Source organism: Frieseomelitta varia, unplaced genomic scaffold (assembly GCF_011392965.1).
Source record: "Frieseomelitta varia isolate USP_RPSP 00005682 unplaced genomic scaffold, Fvar_1.2 scaffold_976, whole genome shotgun sequence".
NCBI classification, from domain to species: Eukaryota; Metazoa; Arthropoda; class Insecta; order Hymenoptera; family Apidae; genus Frieseomelitta; species Frieseomelitta varia.
In genome coordinates this window covers 992,150-1,010,022 of record NW_025110785.1, presented here as the reverse complement: position 1 = coordinate 1,010,022, position 17,873 = coordinate 992,150, and the positions used below count along the sequence as shown (strand labels likewise).

At 30.5% G+C, this 17,873-nt stretch overlaps 1 protein-coding gene and 1 long non-coding RNA gene across 4 annotated transcripts; one reads left to right on the top strand and one right to left on the bottom strand.

The window, feature by feature from the left end:
- Nucleotides 1-253: 253 nt before the first annotated feature.
- On the bottom strand, nucleotides 254-6,458 carry LOC122538259 (protein spinster). 2 transcript variants are annotated; one of them, XM_043672191.1, is made up of 10 exons: nucleotides 5,927-6,458; nucleotides 5,636-5,832; nucleotides 5,423-5,574; nucleotides 5,140-5,343; nucleotides 4,937-5,071; nucleotides 4,590-4,851; nucleotides 4,404-4,502; nucleotides 3,972-4,191; nucleotides 2,303-2,392; nucleotides 1,004-1,134 (listed from the first exon to the last, which is right to left on the bottom strand). In XM_043672191.1, the coding sequence occupies exons 1-9, from the start codon at nucleotides 6,135-6,137 to the stop codon at nucleotides 2,340-2,342; spliced, it is 1,533 nt and encodes a 510-aa protein (XP_043528126.1). In that variant the 5' UTR covers nucleotides 6,138-6,458; the 3' UTR covers nucleotides 1,004-1,134; nucleotides 2,303-2,339. The 2 variants fall into 2 exon arrangements, with proteins under 2 accessions (XP_043528125.1, XP_043528126.1); XM_043672190.1 differs by lacking the exon at nucleotides 2,303-2,392 and having other exon boundaries at nucleotides 254-1,134; nucleotides 5,927-6,456.
- A 1,105-nt stretch (nucleotides 6,459-7,563) lies between these two features.
- On the top strand, nucleotides 7,564-9,967 carry LOC122538238. Of its 2 annotated transcripts, XR_006308813.1 has the most exons (4): nucleotides 7,564-7,671; nucleotides 7,876-7,944; nucleotides 8,954-8,999; nucleotides 9,331-9,403. It is a non-coding gene; the product is annotated as an uncharacterized LOC122538238 (long non-coding RNA). The 2 variants fall into 2 exon arrangements; XR_006308812.1 differs by lacking the exons at nucleotides 7,564-7,671; nucleotides 7,876-7,944 and adding an exon at nucleotides 9,638-9,967 and having other exon boundaries at nucleotides 8,660-8,999; nucleotides 9,331-9,390.
- The last annotated feature ends 7,906 nt before the right edge of the window (nucleotides 9,968-17,873 follow it).

The following is a 17,873-nucleotide window of genomic DNA, read 5'->3' as shown; positions in this document are numbered from 1 at the left end:
AAGAGGAGGTTACAACGATTTGGCTTATCTTTGCCAAATATTAACATTGTAAACAACCGTCGCTTTGTCTTCGAGATAGGATCGTTTTAAAGAATAGTAATGAAGCTGCTTTTCAGATAGCCTTTGTTGAATCGCATTGTTAGAAATAAAATATCTAGCAAGGTATTGTTACAGATAACATCTAAAAAACAATTTGAAATCATCACTTTTAAATGATTAAATAAAATTGGAAATAAAATTCATGTACAGAGTATTACAAACCGGATATTTTATATTCTTAAAACAATCATTACAATAAAAAGTAAAAATAGACGTATTACATGTAATATATATGAAAGTATCATATGATTAAGCAGAAAAAAAGGAAATTATAAAAATATTAAGATCTTACATAAAACAGTAATTGCTATTCTAAGAAAAGGAATGTTTTACTTAGAAGCTAAGTAAATTATATTAACCAAATAATTTATTTGAAAGGCGCATTATTATGATGTGTAATTTGGTCATGTCTTTTCTCACATGAATCCATGTAAGGCACGTAAATCGTGAAATTAGTAACACTTACATAGTAAGAATTGAGTTACAAATTTTTCCAAATACAAAGATATTTAATAACAAAATGTCAATTCTTTTACAGGAAGTACCCGAGAAATATTTATTTTGCATACCACACAAGAATAACGCATTTTTTGTTAGAAGAAACTTAGTATAAAAATATTATATGTAAAATTACTATAATACATACAAATGTTAAATAACTCTTAATCTAGTTAAATATAGTCCTCGCCAAGCTTAATATTTTTGTACATTATTAACATAATTACCTTGCTGACTATAAGTACAAACTAATAAAAATTTTTTGATTTGTAAAATTATTTGTTTTATATATATATTCAAAACATATTTTATTATTACGCAAGTCGAGACATTCCGAATTAAACAAATGCTCTTTTCTACTTAATAAATATTCGTTGCTGTAACAGCTGCCCTTGAATCTCACGTTACATAATTTGCTTATAGTAAATAAATCTAAAAATATCTAAAATATTGATCATCATGGTTTGTGCATATCATCTTGTGTCTCATTTTCAACTTCATCATTACATATATACATTGAATCTGAAGTATTTGCACCTAGAACAAAATATATTTGTAAAAATGGTTATTAACAATAAATAATCCTTTTCTCCTTGAAGACAGAAAATATATTTTTAATGTTATCTTAACATGTTTGAAGATGTTTTCATGTTTTCATGAGAAATATTACACGAATAAAGTAATGCAATAAATATATATGTTGCAGAAGGAAATATAAGGCCAGCCATAAATTCGATTAAACATCAAACATCAAAATATTTCATAAACATAATACTTGAAACAGAACTCAAAGGCAAATATAATTAGATTCTCTGGATTACTCTACATTACTTTTAGATATTTATTTTAATACTTGTTTATTTATATATCTCTATGTTAAAAACATAAAATTTGCCTTATTCTTTTTATATGTTTCAATTAATACAAAATTTATAATAAAATTTTGATGCAATAATTTAAAAAAGAAATGATACATTGTAATGTAACTACAAGTATACCAAGTGTTAGTACCAGATGCTATTGCCAGTAACACCTTACATGCAATTATTTGTTATGCAAAAGTGACAAGACACAATTATACATATAGTAGCCATGCAATATATTGCAGAACAACTTTCCTTAGTAGGCAAGCTTCATCAGTTTTTATATAATGCCCAAATTATAATATTAAAAGCACTCATATTTCAATAATTGTTAAAGCATAAATATTGTGACATAAATAAAAAATCAATGATAGAATTAAGATGAAAATGAATAGTTAAGAGTGAAGTCCTTCTGGAAATAAAATTAAGCAGAATGATTGAAAAATATAAGAATTATGACTTACAAAAATCAATATAAATAAAAAGAATACATTCGATAATCAATTTTAATGTTCAACATTTATTCAAACAAATTTTTCTATCTCACCAGTGATTTAAATCACAAAGTAAAAGTATTATTAAAAATGTTATATAGATTAATTTTAATACAAGATTGAGGAAAAATATCTGTAAAAAAATAATTAATTTCAATAACTACAGTATTTAAATCATTGTCATCTCTCTCTTAAATATAGTAAGAAAAATTTAATCATCTTCTAAATGTAATAAGAAAAATTTACAATATAATATAATTTTGAGTTGTTGTAATAACTTTCGAACGTAATAAACTGATTATCGTATCAAAGAAAAAAGATTTGAAATCATGAAAATAAATTATGTACCAGATTTACAGCACACTATCAGGGAAGGCCCGGCGATTTATACATACGTTGATTCAGCTTGCCCTTTATTCTTAGAATCTAGATACTTTTCTGCAAGAAAGATGTATGCATATTATATAAAATTAACTAGGTATCGATTTCACAATGGCCTGGTAAAGTATTTAGTGATGAGCATTTCACGTAATTTTCAATTTCAGAGCGATCCGAAATTCATTAATCTCGAAAATTCAAATCATTTAAAACCTAAAATCCTTAAAAATCATAATAAATGTTAAATTTTAAACCTTCATAAGCATCAAATCATTATAAAGTCTCTCAATAAATTTATCAAATCTTGAAACTTTAAAGATTTGATAAATTTGAAATTTCAAAATATAAGATGTATCATGACTTTTAGAACTTTAAATATAAAATCATGTTTAAAGTGACTTGAATTCTTCACTTCGACATGTACATATTCGAAGCGATTAGAAGCATTTCAGAGCACATCACTAAGAATATTGTATGTCGTATAATGTACTGCAATATCTAATGTTTCTAATATAGGAATTACTACGTGCAATTTATTATAAAATAATAAAAACAAAATATTATAAAATATAAAAACATTAATATTATCTTAGATAGTATTTAAGATATTTTGAATGTAGTTATATGACCGCCATGATTTTTTTTTTACAAATAAACAAACTTTTTTTGCATTTGTTTAATTGTTTATGATAATAAATGAAGATGATTACAATGTGTTTTAACACATTAAATGCCATGGTATTAATAATCAAAAGAAAAACAAGCTAAAGAGGAAAATGTGCTTTTTTTATTAATTTTAACAAAGCTGTCACCTTCTGAAAAATTGTTTATAAATTATAAATTTCAAATAGCTTCAAATTTTCAAAGAAACTTTTAAGCACGTTAAGCGCCTATGATTTCTAAAAATCCGCAATTTTAGAACAAAGGGACAACTTTGTATTATTTCCCTTCATTTTTATTTTCCGTATATAGTATTTTATTTTCAAAAATATTAACTAAATAAAATTTTATATTATGCAACAAGTTTTATAATTATATTTATTAAATAATTTTCGGCGCTTAACGTGCTAAAAAAAGTGAAATTGTATTTTCTTACTTCTTTTTTCAAAAAACTGTCCGTTTAATTCCAAGAGTGAGAACAATTCATGCACTGTGCAAAAATAATTACATTTTGTTAGCATTTTTTTTATGATCTATATTTATGATCTATAAGACTAATACAATTTTTAGTGACAGCTCTTAACAAAAACAATGTTTTAACTTTACGCAACGTTTTCCTCTATAGAATATCGATAATAAATGATTAATAAAAATTAATATATTTTTAATTTTATTATTTCGTAGTAAAAATCATTAGCAATTAGTAATTTATTTTATGAATAACTTGCAGCTAATATACTACAAGCGATAGTGCATTACTTTTTGGTGTAAAATGTCTATATTATTCTTGCAAAAAATGCTCCCAAAACAAGACAATGAAAAACTTCTTAAAAATTATAAAACTTGTACTAACTTGTGTATATATACGTGTACATCAAACGATAAGCTGATTAGTAGCAACTTTCATACGTACATGCAAATAAGATGCTAAGATAAAATTTTTTTTTCTCTTTAGTTATATGAACGCTATTTTACTTACCTGCGATCGTAAGATCGACTAATGCTTTATCCTTTTGTATGTACAATGCTGTAAGAAAGAAAAATAAGCTGCCCAAGACCGCTACGAACATTGTAAGAAACATTGCATACTGCAAACTGCGAAATTCAATAAGTGCGTTTTCAGCTTGACTTGTTATATGTTTTATTTGACCATCCATACTCAAGTCTGAAAGAAGAACTGTTTTCAGTTCTTCCGATAACTGAAATCAATCAATGAATTTGCCAAAAATTAACAATATAAAAATTATGAAGAACAAATATAATATACAAGATAACATAAAATATGAAAATATAGAACATTATACAATAAAATTATTCAACGATATAAAAGAGAGAATTTGAAATACATAATTTAATAAAATAAAAATTTAATATATATTTTAGAGTTATTTAAATTTGTACAGATATTTACCAAACCAATAAGATAAGGACTTCCTGCATCTCCAAAGGCATGTGCGATAAGTATCTGGAAAGCTTCTGCTGTAGATCTTCTTGTCGGTATTACTACATACTATAAAATTTCAAAAGAACAATCATTGGAAAAATATGTTCAAACAACTCGTGAAATATTGGAACTTAAAAATTTAAAGGAACATACCAACAATATGTCTGCTACAATGGACCAATTCAAGTTTAATGATAATTGTCCAAAAAATATGAGAATGTAACATACGACAGAATTTGTATTGGCAGTTATGGTTGCAAAAAATAATAATGGCACACTGATTAAAAGTCCCATAGCACATATCAGAGGATCAGCTTGCTGCCACTGTACTCTTAATTTTTGGGCTAATAATGAACCCATTGGCACTCCTATTAAACCAGCCAACATTCCTATCAATCCGAATTTATAAGATACACTGAAATGGTTCAAATAAATAGAAGCCATGATTTGCAGATACGATAAGTTAAATTAAATAAATAAACGACAAAATAAAAACATACTCATCTGGATCAACATTATGTCCATTAGGATGCAATGCAAATCCTAATTGTAGAAACGTTGGAGCCCACCAAGCTAATGCACCAGCAACAAATGCCACACATGTAAAGCCAGCAGTAGAAAGCATAAAACTTTGACTACAGGATAGAAAAAAGTAACAATAATGTAAATCATTGTAACAGAGAGTATTTACTCTGATATTTACTTTTTTAATAATGCCTTGATATCACTTGACCACGCAGTATTTGATAAATGAACTCCACCTTCTCTCTCCCCCCTAATAGGATCTCTTACGGCTGTAAGCAATAAAATAATTGCTAATATACCTAACAATGGAGTAATACGTAAACCCCATTGCCATGCACCAGTGACTCTGGCTACCTCACCGCCAGTTATATATCCTAAACCACTGAAAATCAAATTATTTTGAAATTCACATTAAGATTTTTTTTTTTTATTACATTGGATACAAAGTTCAATATGTTTACCTTCCAACAGGTATTGCAAAATAAAATAGTGCAAGCATTTTAGAACGTACATCTTTTACAAATAAATCACTAATTATTGTTGGAGCAATCGTGGAGTAACTGGCCTCTCCTATTCCAACAAGAGCACGGAATAAGAGAAACCACCCAAATGTCTGAAATAATTTTATTTTATTTATTATAAAAAGATCTCTATGGTAGGCCTCTTAACATTACCTTCATGTAAGATCCAACAAATGTTGTCAAACACCATAAAAACACACCGCTACTCATAATAACTTTTCTATTGTAACGATCTCCCAAATATCCAAAGAATGGTGCAAACACCATATAACTCAGAATAAATGCAGTTTGAAGTAACCCGGATTTATCATTAGTGATTTTAAAATCATTTTTTATTTCCGTTAGCATTCCTGCAACATTGTACACGGGCTTTACAAATTTTGATCAACTTTGGGCAAGACATAACCACAATTATCAGCATATTGAAATCATGCAAATACATACCAGCGATCGTAAAACGATCCATGTAATTTATTAAATTGACGAAACACAGTACAATGACTGTGATCCAGTCGATTCTGCTGATCATTCTTATATCCGAGAACATTTGTCTTTTCACTCCTCGTCTTTCTCTCGATGTATTTTGAGCATTTTCGGCGTTCACCATATGATACTCGTACGTCGATACATTTGGAACAGTTCCTTCATCACTCATGACTCAAAAAAATTTGTATTGGTGCCAATTGTTATTTGCATTTGATACGAATTCACCCTACTTATAAAAATATTTCAACTCTATATCATGGCATAACCTCAACCAGATTTTGGTTTACGGTACAACGAACTTTCACGTACTAAAGTGTTATCACTAATGTACCAATACATTTCTATCAATTATCTATAAAACAAATTGCAACAATTTACAAAGCGTAGTGTTTAATTGCGTTTTACAATTAAACGAAGCACATAACATTAATCACAATTTATGCTATGTCACAAATCTGCATATATGACAACTATTAGAAACCAACATATCATTTGTTACGATTTTACAATATTTCACATTTTATTAAATGTATTTAAATGAATCTTTTCAGTTCATATCTATGGAGACTTAATTTTATTTTGGAAATGTACTTTATGTTTAATAAAGAAAGAGACTGAAATGTTATGGATTAAATAAAAAAAAAAAAAAACATTAAAATACTTTTCCTATTGTTGAGTAATATTCAAATTGCTTTTATCTATGTTTCTGATCTCATCTATAGTATTTTAATATTTCCTTTATGTGTAAAATACTGATTTATTTTCAATATGTTAGTGTTTATTAACCTGTAACTTTTTATGAGTGTACTAACTTGATGATGTATATATTGAGTTTATATATATGTACATATTCATATTTAAAATAGATATTCTGAAGACTATATTAGAGAATATATTAAACTGGAAAAAATCCAGAGACAGTAAACTGGAAAAAATTCATTTTTATTCAAATGTCGTAATTAATAATTTATTTATTCAATCTGTGTAAAGATGAATATATATAAATATATATATTATACAAGTATAGTATGCAAATTATATATATTATACAAGCACAGTATCTAAATTTCATTTGTAATGATAATTTATAATTCCATAATTACAATTTAATTTTAATATTAATTATAATTGAATCAACAAAGTCATATATGATAAAGAAAAAAAAAAAAAAACAGTAAAAGAACAAGTGATTCTCATGTGGATTCTCATGTTGAATTCATTCTGTATATCTTTTATTTATATTTTTAAGCTTTCTTTACAAAATATCGATTGCTTGAATGCCATTAAATATACTACTATCATTTTTATTCAACAATAAATCTTAAACAATTATTATCGACAATTTTTGAGAATGATACATATGTACGTATGAGTGTGCGTGTTTGTTTGCATTTGACCAAATTAAATTATTGTTAGTATTATTCATATAGTATTATTTATATTCTCACATATCCATATTTCAAACTTTCGAATTTCTTTCTTTTTCTTGTTGATTTGAATTCGTTCAATTTTGCCGCCGAGTAGAACATCCCCTCCATTGGTACAAAATTTGAGAACAAAACATCGGTGCGGGGTGTCATTAGACAATAAAAGTTCGTAGCGTAACGATGTGTGATTCTATAACCTATTATATATAATTGCAACATGATTCTCTGCTACTTTCTTCTTCCTGAAATTTTGTTACCTTCGTATACTGCTCTTAGGTTTGTTTAAACAATAAATGTTTATTTATTGGACATTTTATTAATTCATTGTATTTAAGAATTTTTTTTCATATTTTTTTCTTAATTATATATTTGATTATTATTAATGGATTTAAATTCGATTATTATTTCATATTAATACGATCACAACTTTAACATTTTTACATATTTTTACATATTTATGGACGTCACGTGAATCAACAGTTCGTTTGTTGTTCTTTCATGGAGCTCCAGTAATGTTTGAATAATGAAAGCAGTCTTGTCTTCTCACTGGTAACATTTAATATACATTTATTTATTTCATTATGCATACTTGACATGTACGATATGATTAAAGAATAAATGATTTTGCAATTTATTGAAAACAGAAAAAGTAGGAAAGAATGTAGAAATTACTTATGTTAAATATATAATTATGGAGTATATTGTATCTATATTTAATAATCAAACAAATCATTTTATTATTTCAATACGTATTTTAGAATAATGTCATGAATAATAAAATACAGAAAATTTTTGTAATAGATTTTTTTAATTTAAATTCACTAAATTTTGCTATATTTAAGTAAGAAATTCAAATATACATAGTTTACGAATACGCAACTGTAATGGCGTCAACTATAGCGATTATGATAATTCATATTTATATCACAATACTATAAATAAATAATAACTCCGTAATTGATTTTAGTTGTTTATATAAAAATATCAATATCACAAAATATACAATTACTAATAATTTAATGAAGATTACATAATGAAAGTTAAATGACGAAATGACGAAATAACGAAATAACGAATGAAGAATCCTACTATGGCTACAATATATATAAGTGGCAGTAAACATTANCCATGGTGATAATAAAATTAATAGCTATTTTTAAATACTCTATTGTTTATATTAAATATACATCTCGACGGAACATAGATGTCGTTGATCTAAATTCTTCGAAGTAGAGGTCGCTACACAACTTCTTGTAGTGGCGTCATCTTTTGACTTCTATGTATAACTTTTATCTTATAAAAAAGGCGCCACATGTGTAGGCGCCATTTTTTCAGATGTAACATTATTGTATCTTTCAAACGAACTAACTTTGAATTTTTTTTGTTGAGTAATGAAATAAGTGTTTTTTGCATAATAGTATTGTCCATATTATTCGCAGATACAATAATTCGCGCCAAGCCTAATTATAATAGTTATAAAGAAATTAAATTTTTCTTTCTTTTATTGTATGCGTATGTCTTTTATTGTATTTCTTAAAATATTCGTTTTTGATACTAGAGCCAGTGCTTTTCTCAGAAGGATTCAGTCTCTCTAGGTTAAGAATGTAAGTATATTTGCATATTATATTCTAATTTATTTCGTTTTTCCTATTTTGTTTGAATTTTAATTAATTTCTACCGGAACGAAATCTTAAAGCTTTAGTGTTAGGTTATGAAGTAAAAAAGTCCAATCTTAGAATTCTGAATTTCTAGATTTCATATAGTTATGTTACAACTTAAATTGTTATTAAAATTTCAATTCATAATAGTTGAAATTTATTAGAATTCCAATTGTTATTATTAAAATCCCAAGTTTAAGAGTTCTTTTTGTTATTATTTCAAACGTTTTCATTAATTTTACCAGAACAAATAATGATGTTCCATATTTTGTTATAGACGTTCTATAATCTTTACTTCATCCAGTTCTCTGCAGAGGGCTTAATGGTGCCACACAATGTAAGTATCTTCATATATTGTCACACAATTTGAAAATAATTTAAATTTTCAATATTAAATTGCCAAATAAAAATGTCTAACACATTAGAGTATCGATTTTTAAATTTTAAACTATTATATCATTAGAAAATTTGTATATTATCAAAACTTTCTGTTTAATAAAAAGTTAGTCTTTCATTGTCTTTAATTTGTCAAATAATTAAGATTCTCTTTAAGAACGATTTGTAACATTCCATATTCTGTTAAGGACTTCTGTAGTCTTCACATGGTTCTTCCTTGATCATGGCATTTACGATGACCTCCCCTGGACTACTGCAGCACTGACGACAACGTTCTCCGCATCCGATCGTGAGTCGCATGCACTTTTGTTCCTCTGGTCACTCAATCATGTCGTAGGATGAAAGGTCCGAATCGACACGGGTGACTGGTTGTATTACGTAGAATTTTTTGCGAGCATAGTGACTGCGGGCATTTATTATACCCGCGAGTGGTAACATTTCCAGTATACTATTTATTATGTAGTTCAGGATAGATCTTTTTTGCACGACACGGTTTTTATATTAGTATAGTAATTTATATTAATTAGCAATTGATATGAAAAATATATTTGTAACAGTCTTTGTCTATGAATTTTTCGAATTTTGCGGACGTGATCGTGAGGTGGATCTCGAAACGAACGTATACATATGTATCTAAATCGAATTCACGAGTTTGTACTCATATATGGACAATAATCATTATGATTATTGCTCGTTCATATGTACGCGGATGGTTTTTTTTTTCAATCACAAAATGTGATATAAATTTTATAAGTTGGACCGCTGAAGAAACAACAGTCTTAAAAAAGGGCAATTATTAATGGTTTTTCATTTTCTTGATGAGAAGTCATTATTGTCACTATGCTCGCTTTTGGTATTTTTCTTTCTTTTTTGATCGACATATGTTTACCATCATCATATTGGACAAATTGAATTTTTTTTACTAATATTGCATTTTGAAGTAGAGTTGCAAATGAATTCTAATTTCTATAAATTCTACAATATCTATGAATTTTAATTTTTTAATAGATCTATATAGTTTTAAAAGAAGGATTGATTTTATTGAATTTATGTAAATTAATGATAAAAGAGATACCACCATTTTTAAATTTCTCCTCGATATTTTCTAATTATGAATTTTTTAAATTTATCAATTCTTGCGTTAGAATTGCACGTTTCTTTTAAGATTGAATTGGAAAAACTTTAATTTTCATTCAATTTTTTAACGTCGTAGATACTTGAAATAATTTCTCTCGTTCGTACAGGAACAATAATTTCCATTAGTTCCATCTTAAGAATTAAAGTTACAACTATTTTAACTACTTCTACAGCTAGGGCTACGTCGACAACTGAACGATAAAAAATATGATAAAATATAAAAGAAGCGAATGAAAATATAAAAGCAGCAATAAAAACTATAGCTCCTCAAATCAAAAATGTAGCCTTTATTTTAAAAGATATTTTTCTCTAACTCTTTTCTTACTGTTAAAATACAATTATCATATACAAGTATACAATGCTATAATTATCGTGACACATTTAATCATCTGCTTGTTACCAGCGCGTATTTCGATTACGAAGGAACATGTTTCTTTAAAATGTAATTTACTGAGGTTGCAGTATTGTTTTGCGATACATGTTTGAAAATACGTACGTATGTATGTATGTATGTATGTCTGTTACGCGAAACAAGCCATTTTCAATCGCAGGCGTATCTCATTAATGGTTAATATTTCTCGAGTTACGTCGAGATACAACTTAATCATCGCTAATGCCTTAGATATTATACTTAAGTTAGATATTAATCGTTCAACAAGTAGAAGGTGTAAATGATGAAAGAAAACAATAATGCAGAAGAATTCGTAATAACATATATTCTATATAACACAATACTTACATAGGTATGTCTATGTTTATAGTTTTTTTTTTCTTTTTTCTTTTTGAATCGGTATATATGTATATATATAATATAATAATTATTATATATATAATATATACGTAATAATTAATAAAATATAATGTTTAATAATGTTAATCGTATATGACTATATAATATATTATTATCTCGTTCCACATCATCGTCATCGTCGTCGTCGTCGATCGATCAATTACTTTCTACCATTTATACTGATCTTTTTATATATATATATATATATATATATATATATATATTTATATAAATATATATATATATATATTTAATAACAATGATCTCAAAAGGCTTATATATTATTCGGCTAGCGTTATGGGATAGCTTGAGATTTTTTTATTTGTCGTTAAATATTTACGGTTTTTTTTTTTTTTGTTTTCTCTTATAGTACACGTGATAAATTCTTCTTTCTTTTTTCCCCCCCTCTCTTTTTGCTCTTTATTCATCTGTACTTATACCTAGATATTTGCAAATATATTTTTCACTATCGTCACCGTGTTATATTTCGGTACAATACAAATACAATTTTTAAATATAGCTTTTCCTGTCGAAGCGTACTTTCAACGCGATTACGTGTGTCGATTCATACGATCGATTTCGCTTCTGCATGGGTATCTTTGTCTCGAGGATCGATCGTTTCATTTCACTTCATAATCCTCGCAACCAATCGGTATATAACTCTGTGTAATAATTGAAATCCTTTCCCCCCCCCCCCCCCACCCCTTTCTTTTTTCGGTAGTAAAACTTTTTCTCATTGTGTGTTTTTTCATAAATTAAAGTAACACGACGATGAAAGTATCAAACACGATTTTCTATTGCAAAATCGACGAATACACACGACTTATACCCTGTCACAAAATTGCATTTTCGAAATGTCGACGTGGAAACGAAGATAGAGGGAAGTTAGAGCGAAAGACAGACACAATGGTCCAATTACTCGGTTCAATTCAACCAGGAATAGCAGAATGTTTAAATGTATCAAAACTGTCGTTGAAATTTTTCCATAATTTTGTTCATTCATCTCGCGATGTTGTTAAACCATCGAGGACCGCGAGCAGGTAGTTTAATCGATTTAACGATGTTAGAAGTGTTTAAATTTTTTTCGAGAACTGCTTGGAACTACTCCATTTCACGAGTACAACGTTAAAAAAGAGAAACGACAGATTCGACGATGAGAAATGTCTGACACAAAAGATCGGGAATGAAATATTTCACCTAAATGTCGATCCTCGGGTGGGTTGAGTCGTCGTTGCGCGGCGCGTGTTTTCGACAAATACCCGTGAAACCTATGAAACAATGAATTTCCATTAGATGCAGGTCCGCGAATCGAACGTCCGCTGAATGATGAGGTAATGAAGTCGCTGGATGCATGAAATATGTAATTCACTTTCACACGTTGCTCTGCGCGATTCCGAAAGTAACGGGTGGGAAAGAAAAATTCCACGGTTCGAGGTTAGGCCCGTTGCTGCTGCTGCAAAATGGTGGTATTAACGGATCTGAAACCGAACGTGTTTGCGCATTATATAATCCAGACTGCGGATGTTCTGTGCATTTTTCGTGGCATGACAAAATTTAAAGACACGTAAGATTTTTCACCGCAAAATGTATACGAAATATCCGAAGCAGAACGTTCGTTGCAATTCTCTGGCAGACGGGCAAAAGACTATTTGTACGAAGTCGAGATTGCCTCTGAAATATTGCAGAAATATTCACCTGTGATATTCGAGTTTACGAAAAATCGGATCTCGTAACGTAAAAGTCATCTCAAGATATACGTCATCTCTTTTTTTCTTCTTTCTTTTGTTCAAAATTTTCTTTCGCGTTTGCCTGCGTCCAGAGGACCACCGGGTGAAAAAAAGTGAAAGAAAATTCTATTTGGCCGCTCTTCTCTCGTTGTCAGCTGCACTCTGTTACAAAAGTTACACGCGGGAAATGCATGAAAATTCGCAGCCTAATTGCAATCCGCCGGCCGAGCGTATTATCGACGGAGACACGCGGCGCTGGGTCGGTACTTTAGCCCGTACTTTTATGGGTGACAAGAACCATTTCGTCGAACAATGCGTACGCCGCGTACGTGTAGGTGTTGGCAGCATGAAAGGCCGTATCGCGCGACGCGATTTCGCGACGCCTGCCACATGCTCATGCTTGTCCGTTCCCCTTCTGTTCTTTGCGCTAGATTTCGGTGAACGAGGGCGCTTTTATTAAAACACAGGACGATCTATTGCTAGTGGTGTATTGCGAGTTGCGGGTATATCTCGACCCTCGGTGCGGCGCTTGTTGTTTTCGATTGGTCGACTCGTGTAGCAGCGTTGAGAATTCGCTGTCGTGTTAAGAAATATATGATGTATCTTCGCGAGTCGTCTTCTTTTTTTTTTTTTTTTTTTTTTCCCCCCGTTTTTTTAAATTGAACGACCGCGCGTAGAGAAAGTTTCTTATAGATGACTCCCGCCGTTTGAATATTTATACAATAGTACCTGGTACTAGCGCTGTTCCAAAAGAAAAAAAAAAAAAAAGAGAAAACATCGCAAGACGAGCGTCTGTGAATATGTATACCTCTATGTTATGCGTATGTAAAAGTACACAAGCATAGGAGTAATTTTGACGATGTAACAACTCGTTTCAGCTGATCACGAACGAATCTATACGTCGAATAATCGAATCAGGTGTATCGAGCATTCAGTATCGGATCGATGTTTTTTCTTCCTCGCGTCGGTGATGAGATTCGAATCTCATATATAAAGCGACTATCACTTCGGATGTGATTTAAAGCTTAGCAGGTTCCGCTGCTGCCTGAACAGGTCACTGGTGATAAATATTTTTGAAATAATCAGAATGGAGTATGAATATCGTTAACGGACAATTTAAAGTAGCGTGGGCAGTCAAGGCGTGTTGAGAATAGAGTTCGACTTGAACGTTTATATTTATAATATTATTAATATATATATATATATATATATATATATATATTAATATATTTTGTAACTTCGATTTATATTTATATTTATATAATTTTACGTTAGCTCGCAAGGTCGCGTAACCACATTCGCGATCCACTTTCTCAAAACCTTTTGAAAAGATTTTCAAAATTAAAGAATTTTCAAGAAAAGCTTCAAGCTTCGAGATCTCGTGTTTCAAACACGACTTCGAATTCGATTGTCTCAGACGCCGCAGCTACTTCTTTTTCGACGATGTCCGCCATTTTGGTAACACGTCCCTGTATCGAACGCAGTATCGTTGCACGAGGACGATGATTTCCGTTTCAACGAGAGTATCACGCGTTGAGTTTTCGTATAATTTTCGATAATAATTATCCGATCCTGATATGCTTTATTATTTAATTCCCACGTTTGTGTGTGTGTGTGTGTGTGTGTGTGTGTGTGTGTGCAACATTCGGGATCAAAATAGTCCGCACACATCGCGGGGATGAAGCCAGTCTTTGCGTAAAAAAAGGAGTCTTCGTATATGCGTGGCGCGCGTCGATCTTAATATTTATCACCTATAATGAAACGAAACGAAACTCGCCGCCGTGTATTGTTTAATTAGGAACGCGTGCATTGGCGACTTGCGTTCAAGTAGAGTGCACGTTCCTTGGAACGAACCAAGCTTTTGTTCTTCTTTTCTTTTCTTTTTTGTTTGGTCTTCGACGCGCGAAAATTTCACGCATCCTGGGACAGTATTTTGTGTACGTATTTACATATGTACGTATGTAGGATAGAAACGTCAGAAATGAGAATATTTCCTTCACTGTGCTTTGAGGATACGAGAGAATGTTGGAACATCGAAATTATCACGTTCGAGTTTTCCTATTCTTAACAAGAACATTGCAATTGCAATTGTGATCTTTGAATGCAGTTGGTTGAAATTTCAGTAGTGCGAAAGGATAGTATTTATGTATAAAATATTTATTTGGTGAAAGAGGTTCTTTTAAGCGACGCTATGCGCTGTAATACACGATATATTTCAAATTCTAATTATCACCATTAGTGTCGATAATAGTCCAATGATATCGATCGAGAGTTAAATTCGTAAACTAGCACTAAAAATGGCACTCGTCGGAGAAAAAATTTTTACCCTTTTACTTTTAAAAGTTTCTGGATTTTGACTTGGACATATTTTCTCGTATCTGCAACAATCGAAAAGGAAATATTTTTCCTCTTCATTTCTCGATCGATCACCCTGTATACAGTGCTACCAGCGACAGATATACCATCTCGTTATACTACCGATTACGCGATACACGCCGAGAAAAAGAAAAAAGATTCATCCTACACCAATGATTATGTTATTATCATCTCTCTCTCTCTCTCTCTCTCTCTCTCTAAAGCAATCCATATCACACTGCAGATTCTCACTTTAACGTTACATACGTTTTTAGTAATATCGAAAAATTTCGTTGCATCTTCTAACTTCTCTCTTTTTTTTTTTTTTTTTAGTATAGTATAGTATAACAATATATTGCTAACGATTACTGCAACTATTTCGTCGACACTGTCCACTACGTCGAGTCCAAAAGAAACCATTCGTTAAGATTAGCTAGTAAAATGGTGTTCGAGAAGTTTTTTTGTTAATTCGCTAAAAAAAAAAAAAAAAACACGTCTACCTAAGTCGTGTTGTTATTATCGCGTGCATGTTTGGTGTATTAACAGCGGCATGGTGACACGTTCGACGGAATATTAAATACAGTCGCGGTCGAGTAATTAAGAGCATGATTTTCAGCAAGCACAAACCAATGGAACTTCATTGATCGATTAGGGGCACTGTACTGCTCGATATTGACATGTTCGAATCGGTGGTACATGGCGTTTGTGCTCGTAGAAAATTCTCATCGATGTTGTGTCCATCTCCAAACGCTTTCTTTCGTTCTTTATTCTTTTCTATGTACATTGGCTAACGTACAACAAAATAAACTGAAATTTCGTTAAATTTTTATAATATATTATTCGATTAAAATATATGTGTGTGTGTATATATATATATATATATATGTGTTGTGTGTGAATATATACATTTATCGATCTTCAATAATATTCGATCGCTGTTAAAGAGTGGGAAATTTCATGGAGTTAAATAAATTCTTAGATAAGAATTTTACACGATTTTCTTCAATTTTTTCTTCTTCGATTCTAATATATTCGTTATATAGCGAGTATCTATACAACAGATATCGATCGTGCTTAGGAAAGATCGTCGGACAGATTCGTTTTGGAAATTCGATCGATCCAAGGGTCTACGCGCCTTCAAATTTCGAAATGAAAATTTTCGAATTTCCTCGCAAACGTGGCTGGTGGAATTTTCGCTTTTGGCCGGGTGAATGTCCGAGATAGGCTGCGATTATGTCCCATTATGGCACGAGTCATCAAAGCACACGTTACACTCTTCGTTTTTCTCTTTTTACGCCGTCTCTTCCTCGACAGATTATTATATTCCTATTTACACGTATACGTTTCGTTTCTCCTTCTTTTTTTTTTTTTTTTTTTTTTTTTGTTTCCTTCTTTTTGAGCAACGAAATAAATATTATGCGGTACATATAATTGAAAGACCTTGGTCAGTCGAAATGAAGATTACTCGACACTCTAATCACTAAATTGTCTATATTACTATCACAATGGAAATATGTTAACGGTAATATTCATCGTCCCTCTTGAGACATTAAAAATATATTCATTCCTCAACACTTCGAGGCATTGGAAAGAAATAATAACGCGTACCGATTAAAACCTAACAGCGCGACAGTTCGTTACTTCGTGTTGTTTCTCTTTCTCGATTGAATCAGATCGAACTCGAAGGATCTTTTTCGAAATCGAAAGAGAGAAGATCCACGCCTCGCTATTCGCTATACTTGAGACATATCGCGCGATGGCAATCGTCGTCGGCGAGCAGAAAAATCGAAGTGACTTGATGGATCAGAAAAGAAAAAAAAAAAAAAAAAATGAATTAATAAGTTGACTTTTATTTACGACTTTTATTTATCATCAATAGAGTCCGCTGATAAAACGATACACTTCTCGACGCCGGTCCAGTAGTAATCTCGTTCGACAGACGTACATTTCGGTTCGAGTCATTTTCGACGATGTTGTATAATGCGACATAACCACAGCGACTTTTTACGCTATATTTCCTTTCTCGCAAATTCTTGATAAACAGTAGCTTGTGCAGCGATGTACGGATGCTTAAGATTCGATTGAAAGAGTCGCTGGTTGCCAGCACTCTTCTCTTCTCGTGGTCGGTTCAATATGCTCTCGACTATACTCGATATACGTATACATATTGATGCACCGAGTATATTGCGTAATACTAATTAGTAAGAAGTTCCTCGCAAAGGTCCCACGTGTTTTCTCTTTCCTCTTCGTTTTTTTCTACTAGTTAGTGATATACTGGTTAATAGCTGGTTTCTTTTTTTTTTTCCTTTTTTGCTTTTTCCGTCCGTAAGAAATGATGATGATAGTGACGATGACGATGGTAATAATAATAATAATAATAATAATAATAATAATGATAATAATAATAATCAATAG

Excerpts from the sequence above, each read along its gene's own strand:
- LOC122538259 (XM_043672190.1), bottom strand. The coding sequence starts at position 6,137 with ATGAGTGATGAAGGAACTGTTCCAAATGTATCGACGTACGAGTATCAT. Across the intron at positions 4,852-4,936 it reads CATAATGTTGATCCAGATGA|TGTATCTTATAAATTCGGAT; the intron begins GTATGTTTTTAT and ends GAACCATTTCAG. Across the intron at positions 1,135-3,971 it reads AGTCGATCTTACGATCGCAG|GTGCAAATACTTCAGATTCA; the intron begins GTAAGTAAAATA and ends ATTTTGTTCTAG.